The sequence below is a fragment of the Lagenorhynchus albirostris genome, chromosome 20, assembly GCF_949774975.1.
Source record: "Lagenorhynchus albirostris chromosome 20, mLagAlb1.1, whole genome shotgun sequence".
Taxonomy (NCBI): Eukaryota; Metazoa; Chordata; class Mammalia; order Artiodactyla; family Delphinidae; genus Lagenorhynchus; species Lagenorhynchus albirostris.
Genome location: NC_083114.1, coordinates 42,585,905 through 42,605,183, shown reverse-complemented (window position 1 = coordinate 42,605,183; position 19,279 = coordinate 42,585,905). Strand labels below are relative to the sequence as shown.

The 19,279-nt window shown below is 61.4% G+C and overlaps 1 protein-coding gene across 2 annotated transcripts; it reads right to left on the bottom strand.

The window, feature by feature from the left end:
* Positions 1-1,527: 1,527 nt before the first annotated feature.
* On the bottom strand, positions 1,528-18,818 carry ADAM11 (ADAM metallopeptidase domain 11). Of its 2 annotated transcripts, XM_060135970.1 has the most exons (26): positions 18,749-18,818; positions 18,119-18,294; positions 9,833-9,909; positions 9,618-9,684; positions 8,540-8,625; positions 8,383-8,458; positions 7,930-7,996; positions 7,796-7,863; positions 7,378-7,452; positions 7,226-7,297; positions 6,853-7,019; positions 6,222-6,306; positions 6,016-6,106; positions 5,848-5,899; positions 5,240-5,339; positions 5,086-5,157; positions 4,884-4,976; positions 4,431-4,511; positions 3,836-3,886; positions 3,674-3,737; positions 3,372-3,471; positions 3,049-3,168; positions 2,789-2,957; positions 2,585-2,699; positions 2,407-2,497; positions 1,528-1,756 (listed from the first exon to the last, which is right to left on the bottom strand). In XM_060135970.1, the coding sequence occupies exons 1-26, from the start codon at positions 18,816-18,818 to the stop codon at positions 1,708-1,710; spliced, it is 2,334 nt and encodes a 777-aa protein (XP_059991953.1). In that variant the 3' UTR covers positions 1,528-1,707. The 2 variants fall into 2 exon arrangements, with proteins under 2 accessions (XP_059991953.1, XP_059991955.1); XM_060135972.1 differs by lacking the exons at positions 8,383-8,458; positions 8,540-8,625; positions 9,618-9,684; ... (1 more) ...; positions 18,119-18,294; positions 18,749-18,818 and having other exon boundaries at positions 7,800-7,863; positions 7,930-7,943.
* Between the last annotated feature and the right edge of the window lie 461 nt (positions 18,819-19,279).

Sequence of the window (19,279 nt, the reverse complement as noted above, 5' to 3'; positions counted from 1 at the left end):
TCAGAGGACTAATGGGGAAAACGACTGTAAACTTACTACTCTGCCCTCGAGTGGGGTTAAGGAGCAGAATGGGTTTGACAGGGACTTGAGGACTTTTCTAGAAGCTGAGGATCAAACATGAGACTTGCCTTTTCCTACGTCCTCTTGCACATCACAGGCAGAGCCCCTAACCCTCCAGGCACTGGGCCACCCCTGGCCTTCCGTCCTTGGGAGAGTGCTCCCTGGGAAGATGGCCCAGCCGGGAACCTCCAGGCCACGCCAGGGGGCACCTAAACCCTGAGTCAGAATCACCCTTCTTGAAAGGGGGAAGGTGCCATGTTATTTTAGGGACTGTATTTTCTAGGATCGTCCCCCCAATACATGTGTCCTGGCAGGGACAGCAGGACGGTTGTTTTGGAATTGAAGACAATCTGGGACATGTGGTTGCCGCACCCATAACCTAGGCCTTGGGCACGGAACAGGCAGCTTTGGTTTGAATCAGCACTCGTACTTCTCTCCAAGCTCAGCAGGGCTGGGCGGAGGGGGCAAGCAGGGATGCCAGGCCCCTGCCTGGCTTGGGGACGTCTGTGTTCAGTGAGAAGATTCCAGGTGTGACCATCCCAGGGGAGGGACGGCGGGGATGGTCACACCTCAGCTCCTCCAGTCCTTCCTGCAAATGTCGAAACATCCCCACAACTGCCCTGGCCCCAGCACCCCCAAAGTTACATTCATCAGTTGAGATTCAGTAAAAAAAAAAAAAAAAAAAAGAATGTAGATGTCAGCCCTCTCCCACTAGGTCCCAGAGAGCTTAAATCCTGCCTGGTCCCAGCTGCCAGGTTTTGAGGAGGGGCCATCCCAGGCCATGCCCACTGGTGGCTGCCTGCCCCACTGGGGCACCCCTCTAGCCCTCCCCCCACCCAACTTGAGCTGTGGCAATCTGTGATGATGGAAGGTACATTCACACAGGGAGAGTTGGTGTGCAAGGCCAAAGCTGCATGAGGTGGGGTGGGGGACCATGGGGGAAATGCCCTGCAGGCCTGGTCCACCCTGGTGGTGTGAGGGCAGGGCCACAACCCGGCCCCAAGCCCCTGTAGGGCCGGGGGTTGAAGGGCTGAGCCCGGAAGACATTTGCTTGATGCCTCCCTCCGTGGCTGGGCGGGGGCAGACTCCTGGTTCAGGGCCGAGATGGTGGACGCCAGGCTCGGAGGGAGGGGGAGGGCACTTAGGCTCCTCCAGACCTGGAATGGAGAGGGGGCATCAGGGGAGGATATAAGGCAGGGCCCAGGAGAGCCCTCGAGCTGGGCCCTGGGAGGTCAGTGCTGGGCCCTGGAGACAGCAAGTCACAGGCTGGTCAGGGAGGGGATCTGGCGGGAGGTCAGACAGCGGTGACATGAAAGACAAAACAGATGGGACGCAGAGGTAGGCTCCCTTCCCAGGGGTTAGGGCCTGTGTGGGCGGGGGCACAGCTCCAGGGTCCACGGGGCCAGAGGTGGTCTGGCCGTAGGAAGGGCAGGAGTTAAACGACCAAGGCCTGAGGGGGTGGGTGGACTGGAGGAAGGGGCAAGGGGCAAGTCGAGGACACTTCCTGGAGTGGGGTTCTCCCACCCCTGTAGTGACAGCAGTGACAGCAAGGGTGGAGGAACCAGCCCCAGCTCCCCATCCACAGAATGCGAGGTGACGAATGAGATGGAGGAGACAGGGACAGCGGGAGGGATGGCGTGGCCGGCGTCACACTGCCCCCTGCTGGGTCGGGTCATACCTTCCTCGGCGGATGTTTCTTCAGGAGCCAAGGAGAGGACAGGCAGAGAAAGGAAAAGGAGCCGTCTGTGACCTTGTCCTTCTCCCAGGGAGGGGCCTTCTGGCTCCCGGGAGACCCTTTGCCCCAGAGATGGGCCAGGGGCCCCAGGACCTAGATGCTAATGACAGGCCCAGGGAGCGCTACCAGGAATACCTACTGAACTTGGGTCCTGGGTTTGAGTCCTGACTGCAACTAACTCACCGCATGACCCTGAGCCTCAGGTCCTCCTCTGTACACTCAGGGGTTAGACCAGCTCGAGGGCCCCAGACACGGGTGCCCACAGAGCACCGTAGGCTGGGTGGGGCCTGGGGACTGAGGACTCGGGCAGCTCCCTGCTCAGCTCCACTGTGGCCAGGCTGGGATGCACTGAAGCACAGGGCGCCCCCATCTTCTCACATTTCAAGAGAAGCTGGAAATCAGGATTCTTAATGTAAAATCTCCTGGTTTTTTAAATGTGAGCAACCAATTTTTTTAAATGTTAAGACAAGACGCTGTGGGCTGGCTTGGATTGTGACAGGCGAGCTCCGGTTTGGTTAACCGCTCAGGGAGGCCCCCTCAATTCCAACAGCCTGGGGTTCTGATAACCCCAGAGGATGCCAGAGGGTGCAGGGGCCGTGTGTGTGTCTTACTTAAATCCCCAGCCCGTGCCGCCCAGGACGATGGCTGCAACCAGGACAGCCCCGGCGATGGAGCCGATGATGATGTTGGTGCCGCTGGGACCTAGGGAGGAGGGCAGGGCTCAGTTGGCAGGGACAGTCATGGAGGACAGGAAAGATGGAGCCCCACCCTGGCCAGCTCCAGCCTCACCCTTATATCTCTCCGTCTCCCCTGTGGGCAGAGACGTGGGCAGGGGGTTGTGGATACTGCAGTCCTTGCCCGTCCAGTCTGGCTGACAGATGCATTTCCCTTCATTGCTGCAGACCTAGAGGTGGGGTGGGGCCGGTAGAGGTGAGCAGGGCCCTGTCCCCACTTGTAAGCCCTTCCCCTGATCCCTGACCTCCAGGCACCCACCCCGTGGTGGGAGCAGATCCGGTGCTCCCCGCTGCCAGGGCAGGTGCTGAAGTTGAAGGCAGAGGCTGGCAGGCAGCGATGGTCCAGGCACAGCATGTTGGGCCCGCAGGCTGTGCCGTCCTCTACATAGCTCAGGTCTGAACCATCGGCCAGCTGCACGTGGCCACCCCTGGGGAAACAGCACAGCCGACCTCTGCCCTTGCCCCCGACCCCATCACGGCTGCAACCTCCCCTTCCCCAGCCATGGTCCCAGCCCACACCTGCAGTCCAGCTCCTTGCCCTGGTGGTAGAAAGTGACGCTGCTGATGTCTCCCCCTAAGTCCCCCAGCCGAGGAGCTCCAGAAATGTTGACACAGAGGAGGAAGCCACAGAGCACATCCCTGTTGGGGTAGTGTGGAGACAGTGGGCCCCAAGTCTGACCTCAGACCCAACAACTGACTTTGTATCTGCCCTCTCCCCCTGATTTTTCACATAGTCTCCCGCTGGGACTCATAGCCCGCCCCATCTCTGAAAAAACCCTGCCCAGCCCCAGAGCCCCAGCCCCAAAACTGGGGAAGCCCAACCAGGAGCTTTGACTACTCACTGTTTATTGCACTGGACCCAGCCTGACCCCTTGCGCCCACAGTTCCCACGTTCTGTCCCCTCCACGTTCAGCTTCTCGTAACAGAAGCGATCAGCAGCCGCTGTAGGGAGATGACGCCAGGCATCACCCCACCCACTCCAGAACCCACCTGGGGCCTCAGGCCTGACCCCAAGTCCAGCTGGGTCCCTGAGATCCTGGGGAGCCGCACATCTGGCGGAAGGCATTTCAGCCAGAGCCTGTCCCCAGCCTCTCCATTCCAGGTATTCCACGTTCCCCTCTCCCACCTCCAGCCAAAGACTCACCATGGCCCCAAAGGGCCTGGCACTGCCGGTCCCGGGTTTTGCAGCGACCTCCGTAGCAGCGGCCCTGAGGGACAGACAGGAGACAAGGGACACAGACACTGAGGACAAGAGACTGCACTGAGCCAGAGACCCACAGGGGGTGGAAGCTCCACCCCATCATACCTGTTCGTGATCACAGTAGTAACCATCCAGCTTGTGCAGGTTGGGGGGACACTGCGGAGAAAGGGGCTGGACTGAGTAGAGCTGACCCAGGACTGGTAGCTGAGGTCGGCTCCAGGGAAGAATAAAGGGGTGCCAAAGGCCCACCAGGTGGGGGCTCAGGTCCCAGGGCTCCTCCAGGTCAAGGACAAGAGGAGGGAACTCAGACCACATGGATTGGCAGGTCCCATAGTTTCTCCAGTCTCCCTCAGTTTCCTGCACCTCCTTCACAGGGCTGGGAGGACTGAATGCCTGGTATGTAATAAGGACTTAGAGGTTAAATAATATTATTATCCACTGTGATCCCTAGTAGACACCAGGCACTGCGCCAGGCACTGGGAACACCAGCTAGACTATAAATACTGGTTTAACGATTGGAGGAACAAAGCCAGAAGGCATGAAGAACTCCTTTCTCAGATGAGAAACGGAGGCTGATCAGCGGCGGCGACTACAGCAGCGGAGAGGAGGGGCGCGCAGAACAGTCACCCAGCAGAGCTAAACGGATAGGGATAGTGGTTGCCTCGCTCGGCACTCCGCAGGGCGGCCGGGACGGACGGACCTGGCTCGAGTCCCCGGTGCAGGTCTCCGCGATGTCGCATTCGTTCACGGCCTCTCGACAGGACACACCCCGCGGCTCGTACTAGGGAAGGGATGCATTGCGGGGCTCAAGCAAGAACCACCGACCCCTCGTCTTCCCGCCTCCTCGGCCCGGCCCCCGCCCGCTCCCTGCCCACTCAGCACCGCCCCCAGATCCGTTCACGGCTCCGCCCACCCCGCTATTTCTCAACAGGTGCTCCGCCCCACTCCCCGTAGCTCCGCCTTCAACAGAACGGAGAGGGCCGCACGCCCAGCTCCTCCCTCCCCATTGGCGCTTTCTTCGCGTCAAGCCCCGCCCCTACAGATTTGCCTCCAGCGGCTCCTCCTCCTTAAGTCCCGCCCCCTATCTGGACGTCCGCAGCCCAGTCCCTCCCGGTCCCCGCTCCTTCCCGTCCCAGCGGCGGGTCCCCCTCACCTTGCAGCGGCGACAGCAGAGCCCGTCGCTGCACATGGCGTCGTGAGTCAGGGTGCATTTCTTGCAACAGTTCCCGCCCGCGCGGCTGCACTCCTGAGGGACGCAGGGAAAGGGCGAGCCCTGACCCTCCCCACCCAGACCCTCCCTCGCACTCACCCCTGCGTTCCCCGCCCCCCACCTGGCACCAGCACTAGTCTCGCACCTGCACCGAGCCGCAGTCGCACTCCTCCCCCGCCTCCACGAAGCCGTTCCCGCACTCAGGCGGGTCCAGGAGCTGGACGGGGAAGAGGTGTCGGGAGTCTGGCCGGGACCCTGCCCAAGCCCCGCTCCCACGTTCCCAGCCCTGGGGCTGGTACCTTGAGGGGCTTGTTGAAGAGGCAGCTCCCGCCGCCCTCCTGCAGAAACTGGTTATACTCGTCGATGCTACAGCGCGAGAACTTGCGGGGTAGGTAGAACCTGGGTAGGGATGAGGGGGCCGTGCCGCTAAGTCCCCGCCAGCCCACTGTCTCGTCCTTTCTCAAGACTGGGATGGGGTGCACCGGCGGACTCGGTCACCATCTCGAGGAGGCTGAAGATCTATGTGCCTGGACACTGCATGAGAATCCTCCCGCCTGCCCATCAAGCGGGAGTGGGCAGGGGACGCCGCTCCTGGCTTCTCCCCGAAACCTCAGGACTCCGGGAGTCGGAGGTTTGTGCGCCAAGGAGGGAAGGTGCCTCCAAATGAGGCTTTGGCGGTGCCCAGTGGCGACAGTGCGCACTACAAGCCTGAACAATTCGGGCGTCCGGCTGGGGAATGTGCGTCTCCCTATGCAGTGTCCACAGACAGCTGTGCTTCCTGGAATTCTGAGTGGTCCCGAGAGAGAGCTGGGTCTCTTGAGGCCACCGGGTCCAGAATGTCACCCAGTGCTCGCTCTAGGACTCCCTTTGCCCAAGATCCTCCCCCGTTTTGTCCCCAAGAACTCACCCAGTGTCCTCCATGATGCAACCCAGCCAGTTGTCCGGACATTTGCAGTCCCCTGAGAGGTAAGCCAGGTGAATATAAGGGAGGGTGAAGAACTGCCCCCCTCCCGTGGGCACCCTCTTCATCTCTAGAGTGTGGGTCTGGGCGGGGTGTGAGGGTCTTCACTGATACCTGCCGAGCTCCGGTGTTTATTCCACATCATGCCCAGGTTCTGCCCCAGCGTCTGGGCCAAGGTCACCGCCATGGCCCCCATGTTGTCATACTTGGGGTGAGGAAGATGGAGCACAAAGATGTCTACATCCCTCCCAAAGGCACAGGGCTCATGCCCTTCGCAGCCCCTCTCCTTCCCACCCGGCCACGCCCCCCCCACTGCTCACCTCGTTCACACCCCCACCCCTGGACAGCGAGCAGATGCCCCCCACGTAGGCAGCACCACTGCTGGTGCTCTGGAAAGTTCTGCCCCTGGAAGGGAGAGGCTTGTCAGGAGAACCCACTGCCTTCCCCGTGGTGGCTCCCCTGGGCTCTGATGGGGAGACAGGTCAGCCCCCCCACCTCGCCCTCCATGAGGAGGTGAGTTCTGCCCTTCATGTCAGTCTGTGTGACCTCAGGCAATTCCCTTCCCTTCTTTGGATTCATTTGCCCTTAAGCCAAATGAGGGATTCCTAATAGATCATCTCTAACTGCAAGGACCTTTTATCAGATTTTTTTCCCTACTAGGGCATTGGAAGGGATGCCCTGAGGAAGGGATGCTGGGACCATTTGAAGGGGGAAGAGGGGACGAAGGGGAGGTTATGGGCAGAGGAAGACCACGGGTGGTAGGGAAAAGGGGCCTGAGCCTAAGATGCAGGGGAAGATGCCCAGCCACTGCTGCAAATGGCTGGGAGTAGGTACAAGGGGAGCCCAGTCCCCACACCCTGCAAGCGTGCCTGGCCCAGAGCCATGTTCAGTAAGCCTGTGCACCGCAGCCACCAGCAGAGGCTGGCAGGGTTCATGGGGTGAGGGACTCACGAGAAGAGGTGGGTGGCATCACTGGGCTCAGGCAGGCCCTCCCGCCGGTAGACCATGAGCCGGGCCAGGGTCTCCAGGAGGTCATCCTGCACCTGGATCTTGTCCCCATCTGCCCACGTTTCCATGGCAACCAGCACGATGCGGGTATTCAGCTGTTCCTTGTACATCTGGGCCAGGAAGGGAGAAGATGAGGAGGGGGCTGGGGCTGGAGGGTGGGAGTGGGTGTGGGGGAACAGGGCTGGAGGAAGGTCTCAATCTGTCCCTCCAGGAAGTGGGGGTCAGAGGCTGACGGTGCCCTTGAGAGCTCACCCTGAGGATGCGTGCGGTGGCGTGGGGGGTGGGAGGAGAGGGAAGGGAAGGGAGGGCTGCTCACCACATCTGCCAGGTTCACCACGGACTTGGCAAAGTTGCTGGTGAGGACCACCGACTGTCGCATCTGCTCAAACTGGGAGAGAAGCGAGTGGGCGGAGGGCCAGTCTGCTTCCAGCCCCTCCTCCCAAAGTTACTCCCAGCCTGGGACTGTACCAGCTGGTGGTCGTTGATCACAATCAGCTCCACATACTTGGTCTCGCTGTGCACTGTAGGGTGGCCCCTGCGGACCTGGCGGGGGGGAGGTGGGCACTTGGAATCAGTCCCCTCCATGCCTGGCATCGTGGCCAAGCCACAGACAGACTCAAGGAGGGGCTGGACTCCAGCCAGAGACAGTGTCGGTTCCCCACTTGTGCGGGTCCCATCCAGCCTTGGTACCAGGGCAGGCAGCCTCGGTTTGCCTAGACACTAGTGGTAGGGCCTAGGGTGGGCGCTTCCTGCCAGAGGTGGTTCCCTGGCTTCCAGCCACATCAGTCTGAGCCCTCCTTTGCCCCGGCTATGGATGGGGGTGACCTCCTGCTCCCGGCCACAGCCTGAGGCCTCTGCAGCAGGAGGTCTGTGCGGGCCCCCATACCTGCCTTTTCCTTCTCAGCCTTGGTCGGTTCGGAGAAGCAGAATGGGCAGGGGCAGCAAACAGGCAGCCTGGGGGGAGGGTGCCGGTGAGGGGGGCACAGTCGACCCCCCCCAGCCCCATTTTCCCTCCCTTACCTGGTTCCCTGCATCCGAGGGGGGCTGGGAGGAGAGGGGTCCGGTAAATGAGGTGGGGAAGGGGTCCCTGCAATGAGGGGAAATTAGTTCTTGGGGAGGCCGACCAGATCTGCTCTGAGCCCAGTTGCGGGGGAACATCTCCAGCCCTTCCCCCCACCCCACCCCAGGGTGACCCAGAACTGGCCAGAGCTCCCATGTCGGATCTGATCTCCCAGATGCTCAGATTCCGGGGTCGAGACCTGGGGGCACCCTGAGAGACAGGGGCAAAGGACACTGGAGCCCGATGGGAGGTCACTTGGGGGACAGAGGGGACATTGGAGCTGGGGGCACGGGGGAGGGCAGTGAGGCTGAGGTTACCAAGGCAGGAGGATGAGGAGGCAGCAGTAGCCACTGGGGTGACAGCCATTGGGACGAGCGCGGCAGGGCTGTCAGAGGGGCCAGGGAGGGGCTCACCTGGAGGGTTTCCTGAGGCCTGGCCACCTCGTGGGGCTCCATGATGTAGGTGAAGTTCCCGTCAGAGAAGACCCCGCTGCAGCGAGAGAGACGCAGCTCCCCACCGTCCCCAGGGCTGGAGGCTCATCCTGGCCGCCCAGCCCCTCCCCATACTCACTGCAGCCCCTGGCAGGTGGAGAGGGCAGCAAAGGAGTTCGGGTTCCCTCGGAGCCTCCCCTGGTAGTAGCAGTGGTCTCCAGCCCCCTGGGGGAGCAGAGAGCGTGAGTGGACATGCTCCCTTCCCCGCATGAAGGCAGGAGGACGCGTGAGGGCCGCTGAAGCTGCCCCGTGTGCAGGGCTGCGGTGCCTGGATACACCTGGGGATCTGGAGCCCGGCTCTGCTCTGGCTATGCTCCTAATTTGCTGTTTCACCTTGGGCAAGTTCCTAGCCCTCTCTGGGCCTGCTTTACCTCACCTACAACGTGAGGACTTTGGGGCACATCAGTGGCTCTTAACCATGAGTTGGGGCTGGTACAGGGATCACAGACTCATCTGAGAAGAATAGCTGACGTTCATACAGCACCTACTGGGTGCCAGGCACCATTCTAAGCACTTCCCACGGATCAGCTCACTTAATCAGATGAAAGCTATGGACTCACCCCCAACACACACACACCATTTCACACACGGTGTGTTCACAGACGCCACAGCCTCTGTGGACCACCCCTGGACGCATGGTCTGTGGCTGAGGAAACGTGAGCAGCGTGTGTCCTCCTGGCCAGGCTCACAGGTCAGAGGGGACGAGCACCCCCTCCCCTCTGCTTCCTGCAGAATGACTTGTGCTCCGGTTACTGACCAGTCTGGAGGGGGAGGGCCGAGGCTATCTATAGACACCCCTTCATCTTTGCTTGCACCCCTGGGCCTTCAGGGCTGGGACCCTGGGGTCCCAGGCAGCCCGGAATTCCTTGGTGCTGAGCAAGAGGGGCGTTGCCCCAACCGCCCCCTGCCAGAAGATTCTGGGCATGGAGCAGTGGGGGTCCTGGAATGTCTCCATGCTGGCAGACAGGCTGGCTGGGGGTCAGCCCTCTGGAGCTGGGCGAGGGGAGCTGAGGGCTCCATGCCATTCGACAGGCCACCCCGACTCCAATCCTGGAGGCGCCAGGCCCAACCCGAGTGTAGAGTATACCCCAGACCCCATCTCCACCGGCCACCTGTCCCTTCATACCACCTCCCCATCCCCTTCCAAAGGCACTCACAGTGCTGTGCTGGGTGGGCCCCTCCCGGCTGAAGTGGCGCTCCACATATTGCGAAGAGAGAAGGTGACTGGAACAGACAGAGTGGGCAGGAGGAAGGAGCGGGTCACAGTGGGGCTGGGTCCTCTTTGGGTCCCACCACAGCTCAGATCCAGGTGCCCTGCCCCAGCCAGCCTGCCCGCCTGCTGCCCTTCCCCCAGACTCAAGGCCACACTCACTGGTTCAGCTCCAGGTCCAGAGTGAAGTTTGAGTTGAAGGCTGGGATGACGAAACTCACCTGGGCCAGGTGGACAGGCTGGGAGAAAGTGGGGGAAGGCAGAAGGGGAGTCAACCTGGGGAGGCCTGAAGGTGGGAACTGGGGGGACTGGCGAACCCCCAGTAAGGGGAGTAGCCCTGGGGAGGGGATGGCCCAGGCCCAGTAGCTGTGGGTACCATTGATCTAGGGGGAAGATGCTTTCCTCCAAGCTCATCTTCCTCCAAGACCCTGTTCCTTTCCTGGGGGGAGGGGCAGGAGCACGCATCCCGGGGCACAGGCCTCCCGGCTCTCTGGGTGCCAGGCCACCCTCTCTGGTGTGGCCCTGGGGCCAGTCTACGGTAGGGATGGGCAGGGGCAGCTCAGCCTGCCCACTGCCTCACGCCAGGCCCTCCCTGCTGCTGGCAGGGCCACGCTCACCCACAGGTGAACTAAAGGGAGGCCCCGAGAAGTATCACGGGAAAAAGGCAAACAGGAGATGGGGTGCAGTGTGACCCCAGGGCCCTGCTGAAGCAGGCCCCTCCCTTCCTGTCCCCCTACCTTGGCCCTAGCCTCAACTTATGGAGGAGGCCTCGTACACTGCAGACAGGGGTGGAACGGGTTAGAAATGATCGCAGGGCCCCTGGAAGCTGGGATGATGGGCAAATGCCATCCTGTCGGGGAAAGAACATGGCTCCTCTACCCCCAAGTCCATTGCCCTCTGCCTCGCCCAAAGCAGCTCATCTTTGATATTTCAATCCCATGGTTAATTTTTAAACACGGAAGTTTTCCTGATAAATTTTTCAGAGGGGCCTCTGCCGTGGGGCTGGGAGGCTCCAGGTTGTCATGGCAACGTACCAGGCCTGAGCAAGATGGCTGCCCTCCCAGGCCTGGGTGCCCAGCTACTGTAGCGGGTGCGGATTCCAGACCTGACGCTAGTGTGCCTGGAGGGAGAGCGACCCCAAGAGAAGAAGGGGCAGGAGAGTCTGGGCTGAGGAGAAGTCAGCCTCTCGGCTCCCACGTCCCCAGCCCAAGCCTCAGGTCTTACAAAAGATCTCAAAGCACAGGAAGGGCCTGAGGGGGGCTGGAGCCTTCTGTTCATCCCCGTCGTCCGTTTAAGGAGACTGAAATCCAGATCCCCAGAGGAGGGGCCCACCACTGGGCTGTACAGATGTGAGGAAGTTTGTTGGCTGCCTTTTCTTTCGGGGGGAGCAGGTTACAAGATGGAGGGGAGCCCCGATGTCACAAAACTCCATAGCCTGGTGTAGTCGGCTTCCTGGTCAGCCCCCTAGATTTCTAATCTTCACGAGCGCTTGTGCGCCAGGCATTGTTCTAAACACTTTACAAGTATCATCGTATTTGATCTTCACTACAACCCAGTGGGATAGATACTAATGTTATCCTCATCTAACATATGGGGAAACTGAGGCACAGAGAGGCTAACTAACATGCCCATGGTCGTAAGGCTAAGAAGTGGTAGAGCTGGGATTCAAGCCTAGGGAACCAGCTTCTAGGGCCTTCTCCCCTCAACGGTGAGGTAAGATGGAAACGGCCCAGTGTCCATGAGAGGCCCTGGGAGTCAGGGTGAGGTAGGCAGCCCTCTGAGCCCCAAAGACACTGACTCACCCCACCCCAGGCTGACCGAGGCTCCAAGCTCCATCCTGAGCCCCTAGAGCGTCAACCAGATTTGAAATAGAAAGTCAAAGACAAGGAGTCACTGCTTCCCTCTCCCCACCTTGGCCTGGACAACCCCTGCCCTCCCCCTGCCCCTGGGCCTCGACCAGCTCTGTCCCCAATACCCTAACTCCTTGGTCTGGACCACCCCTGCCCTCCCTCTCCCCTCCTGGACTTGGACTACCTCTGCCTTCCCCACCCATCCCTGTCTGGACCATCCCTGCCCTCCCTCTCCCCTCCTGGACTTGGACTATCTCTGCCTTCCCCACCCATCCCTGTCTGGACCACCTCTGCCCTCTCTTGCCCTCAGGTCTGTTCCTGCTTGTTCTTTCTGGCCCCCACTGACAAGCCTGTATACTGGCCCCTATGCTGGCCACCCAGGAGAGCAGCCTGTCCAGGCCCCTTGCCTTGATTCCGCTCTCTAAAGCAACCTCTCTGAGCCTCAGATTTTCCCACTGAAAATGGTAAGATGAGCCCAGATGCAAGGCTGCAAGGTTGCCTTGTGTGGCAGAGGTTGTCCTGGGCCTGGGGGATTCTGGAAGAGTCGACCCTGGTGCTTGCAGAATCTCCCCCACTCAGAAAGTCAGAGAGCTAACCCATCTGGCCTCCCCACTCTCTGTGCAGACCAAGCTGACCCCAACTCAGGGTAAAGCCCGGACCGATGCGGGAGCAGACGCCAGGTGGCCTTTGTCCCCACCACTTCCTGCAGCCTGCTGAGGCCTCATCCCTCTCCTTACCTGGCAAGGCCTAACTGTGGGGCTGGGAGGCCCTCTTCCCCAGCAGGACACAGGGTTCAGGCCAGGTGGGATCCTGGGGCAGTGCAAGGGCAGCTGCTGGGACTGGGAGGCAAGCCCAGGAGGGGTTGGGGGAACCACCAAAGGCTACGGGAAGAAGAGGACGGAAAGTAGATAATGGGGCACGTTTGCCTAACCAGGCCCGATGCAGGGGCGCTGGGGGGGACACCCCCTGTCCGCAGGAAGAGAAAGATCAGGCAAAGCCACCTCAGTCCCCAGGCCCTCTGGACCCCAGGCGCCCGGGTAGGGGGTTCCTGCTGGCACCAGAGTCTTAAGCCCCCCACCAACCCACACACTCCCAGCCGAGCTTTCAGCCCATGTTCTGTCAAATCCAAACTGCTCCTGGCCTGCACCCTGCCAGACCTGTCCCTGACCTCTCTCGCTATCCCTCAGTCCCTCCCTCAGGAGCCCCTCCTGTCCCCGACTGCTGCCCTCCTTTGCACCCAGCTCAGCGCTGCTGGTGACCGGCCGACCGGGCCTCCACCCTGTGCCCCGTGCTTGCCTCTCGCTCCCCGGCCACTGGCTCTCACGTGCTCAGGCTCATTGGATCTCAACCTGCCCGGGCAGTCTGGTGCTCATCTTATAAACGCCAGGGAGGGACACTTGGAGGTGACTGGCCCAGGGCCACGCTTGGGAGAAGCTGGGTCGAGGCTCACCCTCGGGCCGGAGTTCCTGTCTCTCATGGCCGCTGTGACCACCTGGCTGCGGTGACCTCACCCTCCCCTGTCGCCAGCTGGTCCACTCTCCAGGCACCTGCTTGCCCCCCACCAGATACGAGTGTGGAGGCAAGGAGGCAAAATCCCCGCTGAAGTCCCAGAATCACAAATACAGATGCCAGGCCTCCACCCCAGACCTACAGAATCACAGTCTCGGGAAGGGGAAGCCTAAATATCTTTTGGGTTCCCAAACACCTCAGAAAGTTTGAACATCCAGGCGCTACCCCTCAAACAGTTACCCTGAATCCCTCCTCCCAAGCTTCCATCTCCTCCCAGGACCTTCTCCTCACCCTCGTCTGCAACCACAGGGCGTGCACCCACCCACCCACCTGACGGGGCTTCGGCCCCTCTCTATCCCTGGGACCTCGGGCACACCGATTTCTTTGGTCACTGATTCAATTCTTCACAGGGGCGGCCTTTAGTCCCCTGGGGTTCGGGCTACACCCACCTTTTTCCTTGCCCAGGGGCTCAACACATGTTGAAGGAAAGGCATCAGAAGGCCCGAGTGAGCTGCTTACCCTCTGAGCCTCAGTTTCCCCACTGGTAAAATGATGCTGTCGTGAGGACTAAATGAAAGCCCTTTTAAATGTGTTTTTCTCACAAGGATTAGTAATACAATAATCAATGAAAAAGGAAGCGTAAATGTTCCCGCTGAACAGGGCTTTGAGGCACTGGAGAAACCGCGTGGGCTGGTGGTGGCAGAGGGGGAGGAGCCAGAGAGGCAGGAGCCCCACCTGGGAGAAATCCCCGCCTTCCCAGCCCTGGTCCCCCAAGATGCGCCGAGCCTGCACTTTTCGGCAGGACAGCGGGAGTCCCAGATAGTGAGAACAGTTGGACCAACTTCCGATAATGGGATTTGACCTAAATGCTTAAGGACAGAGTGACTCCTTACAGGGTCATTAGTCTCTCTGGGGACAGACTCTGGGCAGCTGGGTCCCTCCAGGCAGCCAGGAGGGGTGCTTTGGTGAGGCCAAGCCCACAGGCTGGAGTCTGGCTGGGGAGGACTCAAGACTCCTGCCACGTTGCCCCTCCCCCAACCCTGCACGGAGTCTGACAGGTAACCCCAAATGCCCTGGCTCCTGTTCCTGACACCCAGCCCTCCTGCCACACCTGGCCCCGGACACTCAGGAGGCCAGATGTTGAACATCTGCTCCTGCCGGATCCCAGGCAGGACACCTGACACCCATCATCTTCTCTAATCCTCACAGCAGCCTGGGCGAAGTAGAGACTACCGTTACCCCCATCTCATGGATGGGGAAGGTGGGGTTCGGAAGGCTTGCCCAGGCCACTCAGTCAGAAGCAGGGGAGCCAGGACCCACTGAGGCTGTCCCGCGCCAAAGCCACGGGTACAGCCTTTCGAATGGAAGCTGAGCTTCCTGCAGGAACTCTCCCTCTGCCCAACCTCACGGCAGGGCTCGTTCAGGCCCACCTGGAGCAAGCTGGGCCCAGCACAAATCCTTCCAGCCACCAGCCCCCTCCCAGGAACCCCCTCCTGCCTCTGATCCCAGGTCAGAGCTGTGACCTTGGCCCAGGGCAGGTACTAGGGCTCCAGGCACAGGCCCTGTGGCTTCCTGCCCGTGACTGCCATCTTGCAAGGGGCTGAGGACTGAGCCTTGCCTAACTGCCCCCCACTCCTCCTCAGCAAGAAAACGCAGACACCACAGCACACGTCCTCGGTTAAGGGCTTTCAGGTGGCAAATGCTAGTCTGGGCAGCTCTCACAGGAGCTCAACCCAGAGACTGAGGTCCCCTCTGCCAGCTGACTCCTGGGCCTGGGACCCTCCACGCCCCCGTTCACTAACTCACATCCTGCCCTCTCCTTGGTTCCGAAGGAGGCTGGGTTTTTCAGGGGGCGGCACAACCTGCACAGCCGCTTCGTGTGGATTAGAAAAAGGGTCCCTTCAGAACACAGGCAGCCTCACGAGTCCTCCGATTCATTCAGCCCACTGGCCCGGGCACCCTTGTGCAGTGAACAACCAGCCCAACTGTACACTGAGGCCCTGCTTGTTCTTCCGCCTCACACCCAGCTGCAGGCTCCCTGTGATCCCAGATTTCTACACTTCCAGAAGCTCCCCGACCTCTCGGCCTCAGGCCTAGCCTGTTTCCAAACTGGACAGAAGTGAGATGTTGAGAGCCGTGGCAAGGAGGGCAGAGTCCCCTGGGCCTTTCTTTGCTGTACCCTTGAGCGAGGGGCCGGCGGCATGCACTGGCTAAGAGGGCTGCCCTGAAAATCAAGCTTGACCATGCTGCTTAAGTGCTGAGTGACCTGGGGTAGTTACTTCACCTCTCTGTGCCTGTTTCCCCATCTGTGAAATGGGAATAATAATAGCCCCACCTCCTGGAGTTGTGATGCGGATGAAATAAATTAATAACATAGAAAGGTAGAACAGTGACTGTCCCATTGAGGGCCCAGTAAATTGTAATTTCTCTAGCTTCGAACTCCTTCCTGGACTGCTTCGCTCTCCCTGGTCCCCCCTCACAAAAGCCAGGAGTCTTTCCCCATCACTACCTCCTGACAGTGGGTGGGTCTGAGATCAATGTTCTCATCATCCTGATTTGAGGGATCCGGGCTCAGAAAGGTGCTGGCCCAAGGCCAGAGCAGGTGAGCACCCTGGTTCCCACCATCCCAGCCCTGCCGGCCCGCACGTGCCCCCAAACTTGTCACATGACCCACAGCAGATGGAGATCTTGCTGCTGACCCAAGACCTTGTTTGGCTTGAGATCCCAAATGGGTGCAAGAACTTCAGACAAAACCACACAGCAGCAGGGTGGGACACTTCCTGTTGGGACATTGGGATCAACGCTGCATGGGCTCCACCATCGGCCCCTGAGGTTCTGAGGCCAGAAGTGCTCCAGGGAGAAATGCCAAGTGGGAGCTAGAGGGGCCTCCTTCCGGTCAGGTGGGAATATTCTGGACATGTCTTTCTGTCTCCCTTGGCCTTCCTCCACCTTGTGCTGGGCTGGGGTGGGGGGGAGGGAGGTTGGGAAATGCCCCCCCCCACCCCCACCCCCGTGCCAAAACCCAGAGAGTGCCTGGAGGCAGAACGGCACTGTGGGAAGATCCCTGCTCTTGGAGAAAATCACCCCACTGATTAAGATCTCATTGACTTTGGGCAAGTTACTTAATCTCTCTGAGCCGCAGTTTGCTCATCTGCAAAATGGGCAGACAAAAGTTACCCGCCTTACGGAGCTGTAAGAATTCCACCCCAGGGGAAAATGGGGTACAGACAAGTCAGGACAATGAGTGAGCCTCATTGGGAGGCTGCAGGGAGGTCCCAGGGAAGGCTCAGTCCCAGAGAGATCCCCACTGGAAGCGACCGTGACCACTGCCCCACAGCTCCACAGAAGCTCCACTCCCACCCTCCAGACACCCGGTTGGGCTTATTCAGACTTGGTCACTCACACACTGTAACACATGCACACATGCCACCCACTCACCCAGCAGAGAGACACCCAGAGAGACTCCCCCATCCTCTGCATACTCAACCCATCCAGTCCAAGCGCACCCATCCCCGTCTCCCCACCATCACAGGTACCACCATACCTCAGACCCCTGCCCCCACTCTTTCTCTTCAGGAAGGACTAAGCCGAAGGAGCACCCACTCTTCAGCCTTCCCTGGCCCCCCGGCTTTCCCTCATCCCTGTCCTCTGACCCCACTGTGGTACCACCCCATCCTCCAATCTGGACATCCCCTAAGACACCAGTCAGACTCCCAGCAGCCAGGAACGGCAGCCAACTCCCAGCCAACACAGGCTTGGGGTGCACGGTTCACAGGTAGGGGGCCACCAAGGAAGAAAGTCAGACCGAGGGCCAAACCCAGCAAGGACACCCTATCCCTGGCCCTGGGACCATGCCTACTGCCCATCTACCACCTGCCAGGGAGCCTGGGCAGGCCCCAAAGGCAGCCTCCACCGCCTTCCCCTCCCTCCCAGCCCACCTCCCCCCACCCCTCCCCATCTTCACCAGGCCTGCCCGCTCAGGACCATTAACCACCCCTCCCCCACCCCACACTGCCCTGAGTGATGGTCCATCTATTATGCATGCCGCCTTCCTGCTCCATTCCATTTCCCCGAGTACCCCCGCCCCCCCACCCCCCGGCAACGCCACAGCCCCCTCCACCCCCCCTAAGGGCTTTTAACCAAGTACATTAGGCAGGGCCAGAAGCCAGTCTGACAGATGTCCGCAATGTTAGCCTCCGTTTCCCTGCTTCCTCCCTCTGCCCAGCCCAATTTACCTCCCACCACTCCCAGCTGCCAAAACTTCCCAGACCTTGATTGTACTCCTCTGAGTCTCTCTCCTCCTCCTATTTCTGCCAGGGCTTTGCCGTCCTGCCCTCGCCGACCCCTTGGCCTGGCTAACTTTCAGCTTCGAGCTCCTGGAGAGCCTAGGCATGCTGAATGAATATTCCATCTGGGTGATTATTATTCACATGACATTAATTAATTATTAATTGCAATTAATCTCCTTCATTCCCAACCTTCCTCAGGGAGGCAGGAGGGGCCTGGCAGCTGAAAGGGACAGCGGGTGAGTGGAGTGGGCATTTGTGAGTGAGCTTGGGGCCTTGAACATTTTCCCAAGGCCCACCCACAGCGAGAACGGAAAGGAGAACAACCATTCGATCAGGGCACAGGGGGAAACTGAGGCAGAAGCAAGCACTCAGCTGGTCCCCAAAAAAGCCCACTGAGGGTGGCTGTGGCGGGCACCCAGCAGCCCTAACCCCTGACTGGCCTCTTAGCTGCTTCTTCCTGCCTCTCACTGCCCTCCCCAAGCCCCATCTGGTGTAGGACGGCTTGCTTTGGCAGGAGAGGGGGCTGGCGGAAAGCTGACCAAGGCTGGACCGAGCCCTGGGCCTTCTAGGTCCGCGGAGGGCAGGGGATCCCCACCCTGATGGGAGGGGGCCTGGAGAGGGGCAGGTGTGTGCTCCCACTAGCGGGCTCCAGCACCCCCTCGGTAGCCCATTGTACAGAAGGGGAAGCTGCAGGAGCCGGCTGCTGGGGAGGCAGGCGCCCAAGCCCTGGCTGCCCCGTGGTCTCCCCTGGGCTCTAAGGCCTGCTCCAGCCCCCTGGCCTCACTGCCGGCCCCACTCACCGGGCCACCGGGAGGCTCCTGGCGGACCCTGGTGTCCAACTGCTGCTTTCGGACCTCTCCCCCGGAGCTCTCCCCCACCAGACGGCTGGGCTCTGTGACCTCCGGGGCTTCCAGGCCCCCCAACGGGGGAGAGACCCTCCAGCGCAGAGCTCCGGCGGGACCCCGGGTCCCCACACCTGGGGAGAAAAGGGCATAGCTGCAGACAGATGCCCACCATGGGGCAAGAGACGGGAATGGGGTGGGTACGGCAGCCCATCCCCCACTCTGATGTGGCCCCTGGAACCCTGGGGGGATCTGGGTGGGAGGATCTGCTGCCCTGCCGAGGCAAGAACCCGATGGGGAGGGGGCCAGGAGCTGCACTCCAGCCCGACCGTCACGACTGCCCCCCCACCAAAGCCTCACAGACCTGCAGAGTCCGGCGGCCGGCGGCAGGGGGCTGGCCGCAGTGGGGGGCAGATGTGGACAGGTGGGTGCACGCACCCTCCCTCCCCCCCCCACGCCCTCCCGCGCTCTGGACCTGCTGTCACCCCGAGCACTGCAGGAAAATGTGGCTGCAGCAGAAACCGCCGCAAAACCCGGGGCGGGGGCAGGGAGGGGGCGCCGAGGCCGGGCCGGGCGGGGGTCACTCACCGGGCGAGGGGAGCAGCGGCAGCAGCAGCAGCAGCAGCGCCGCGAACGCCCAGCGCCGCAGCCGCCTCATGGCTCGCTCATAATCCTCCGGGTCCGGGGGCTGCGGCGGCGAGCTGCGCGGCGCGGGCGGGAGGAAGGGCGGGCGGGGAGGCGCGGGCTGCGGGAGCCGCGGGCGGGGGCGCCGGGCAGTCGGGAGAGGGGCGGGAGCGGTGCGCGGGCCGGCGGCTGCGGCGACGGCGGCAGGGAGGACGCCCGGCTCAGCGCGCTCCGGACGCGGCCATCCCGGCGGGGCTGCGGGCCGGGTTAAGAGCCGAGCGGCGAGCACGTGAGCCGAGGGCCCGCCCCCGCCCCCCGCGGCCCCCCACCCCCACCCGCAGCTAGGCCGGGCCGGGGCCGCCGCGACGGGAGGACAAAAGAGGCGCCGCCCGGGACCAGCCTTCCCGCCCCTCCTCGGCCCCCTCGGCAGGTGCAGGGCTGGGCGCACGCGGTTTCCACCTCGCGATCCCCTCCTCGGCTGCCCTTGCTTGGGGA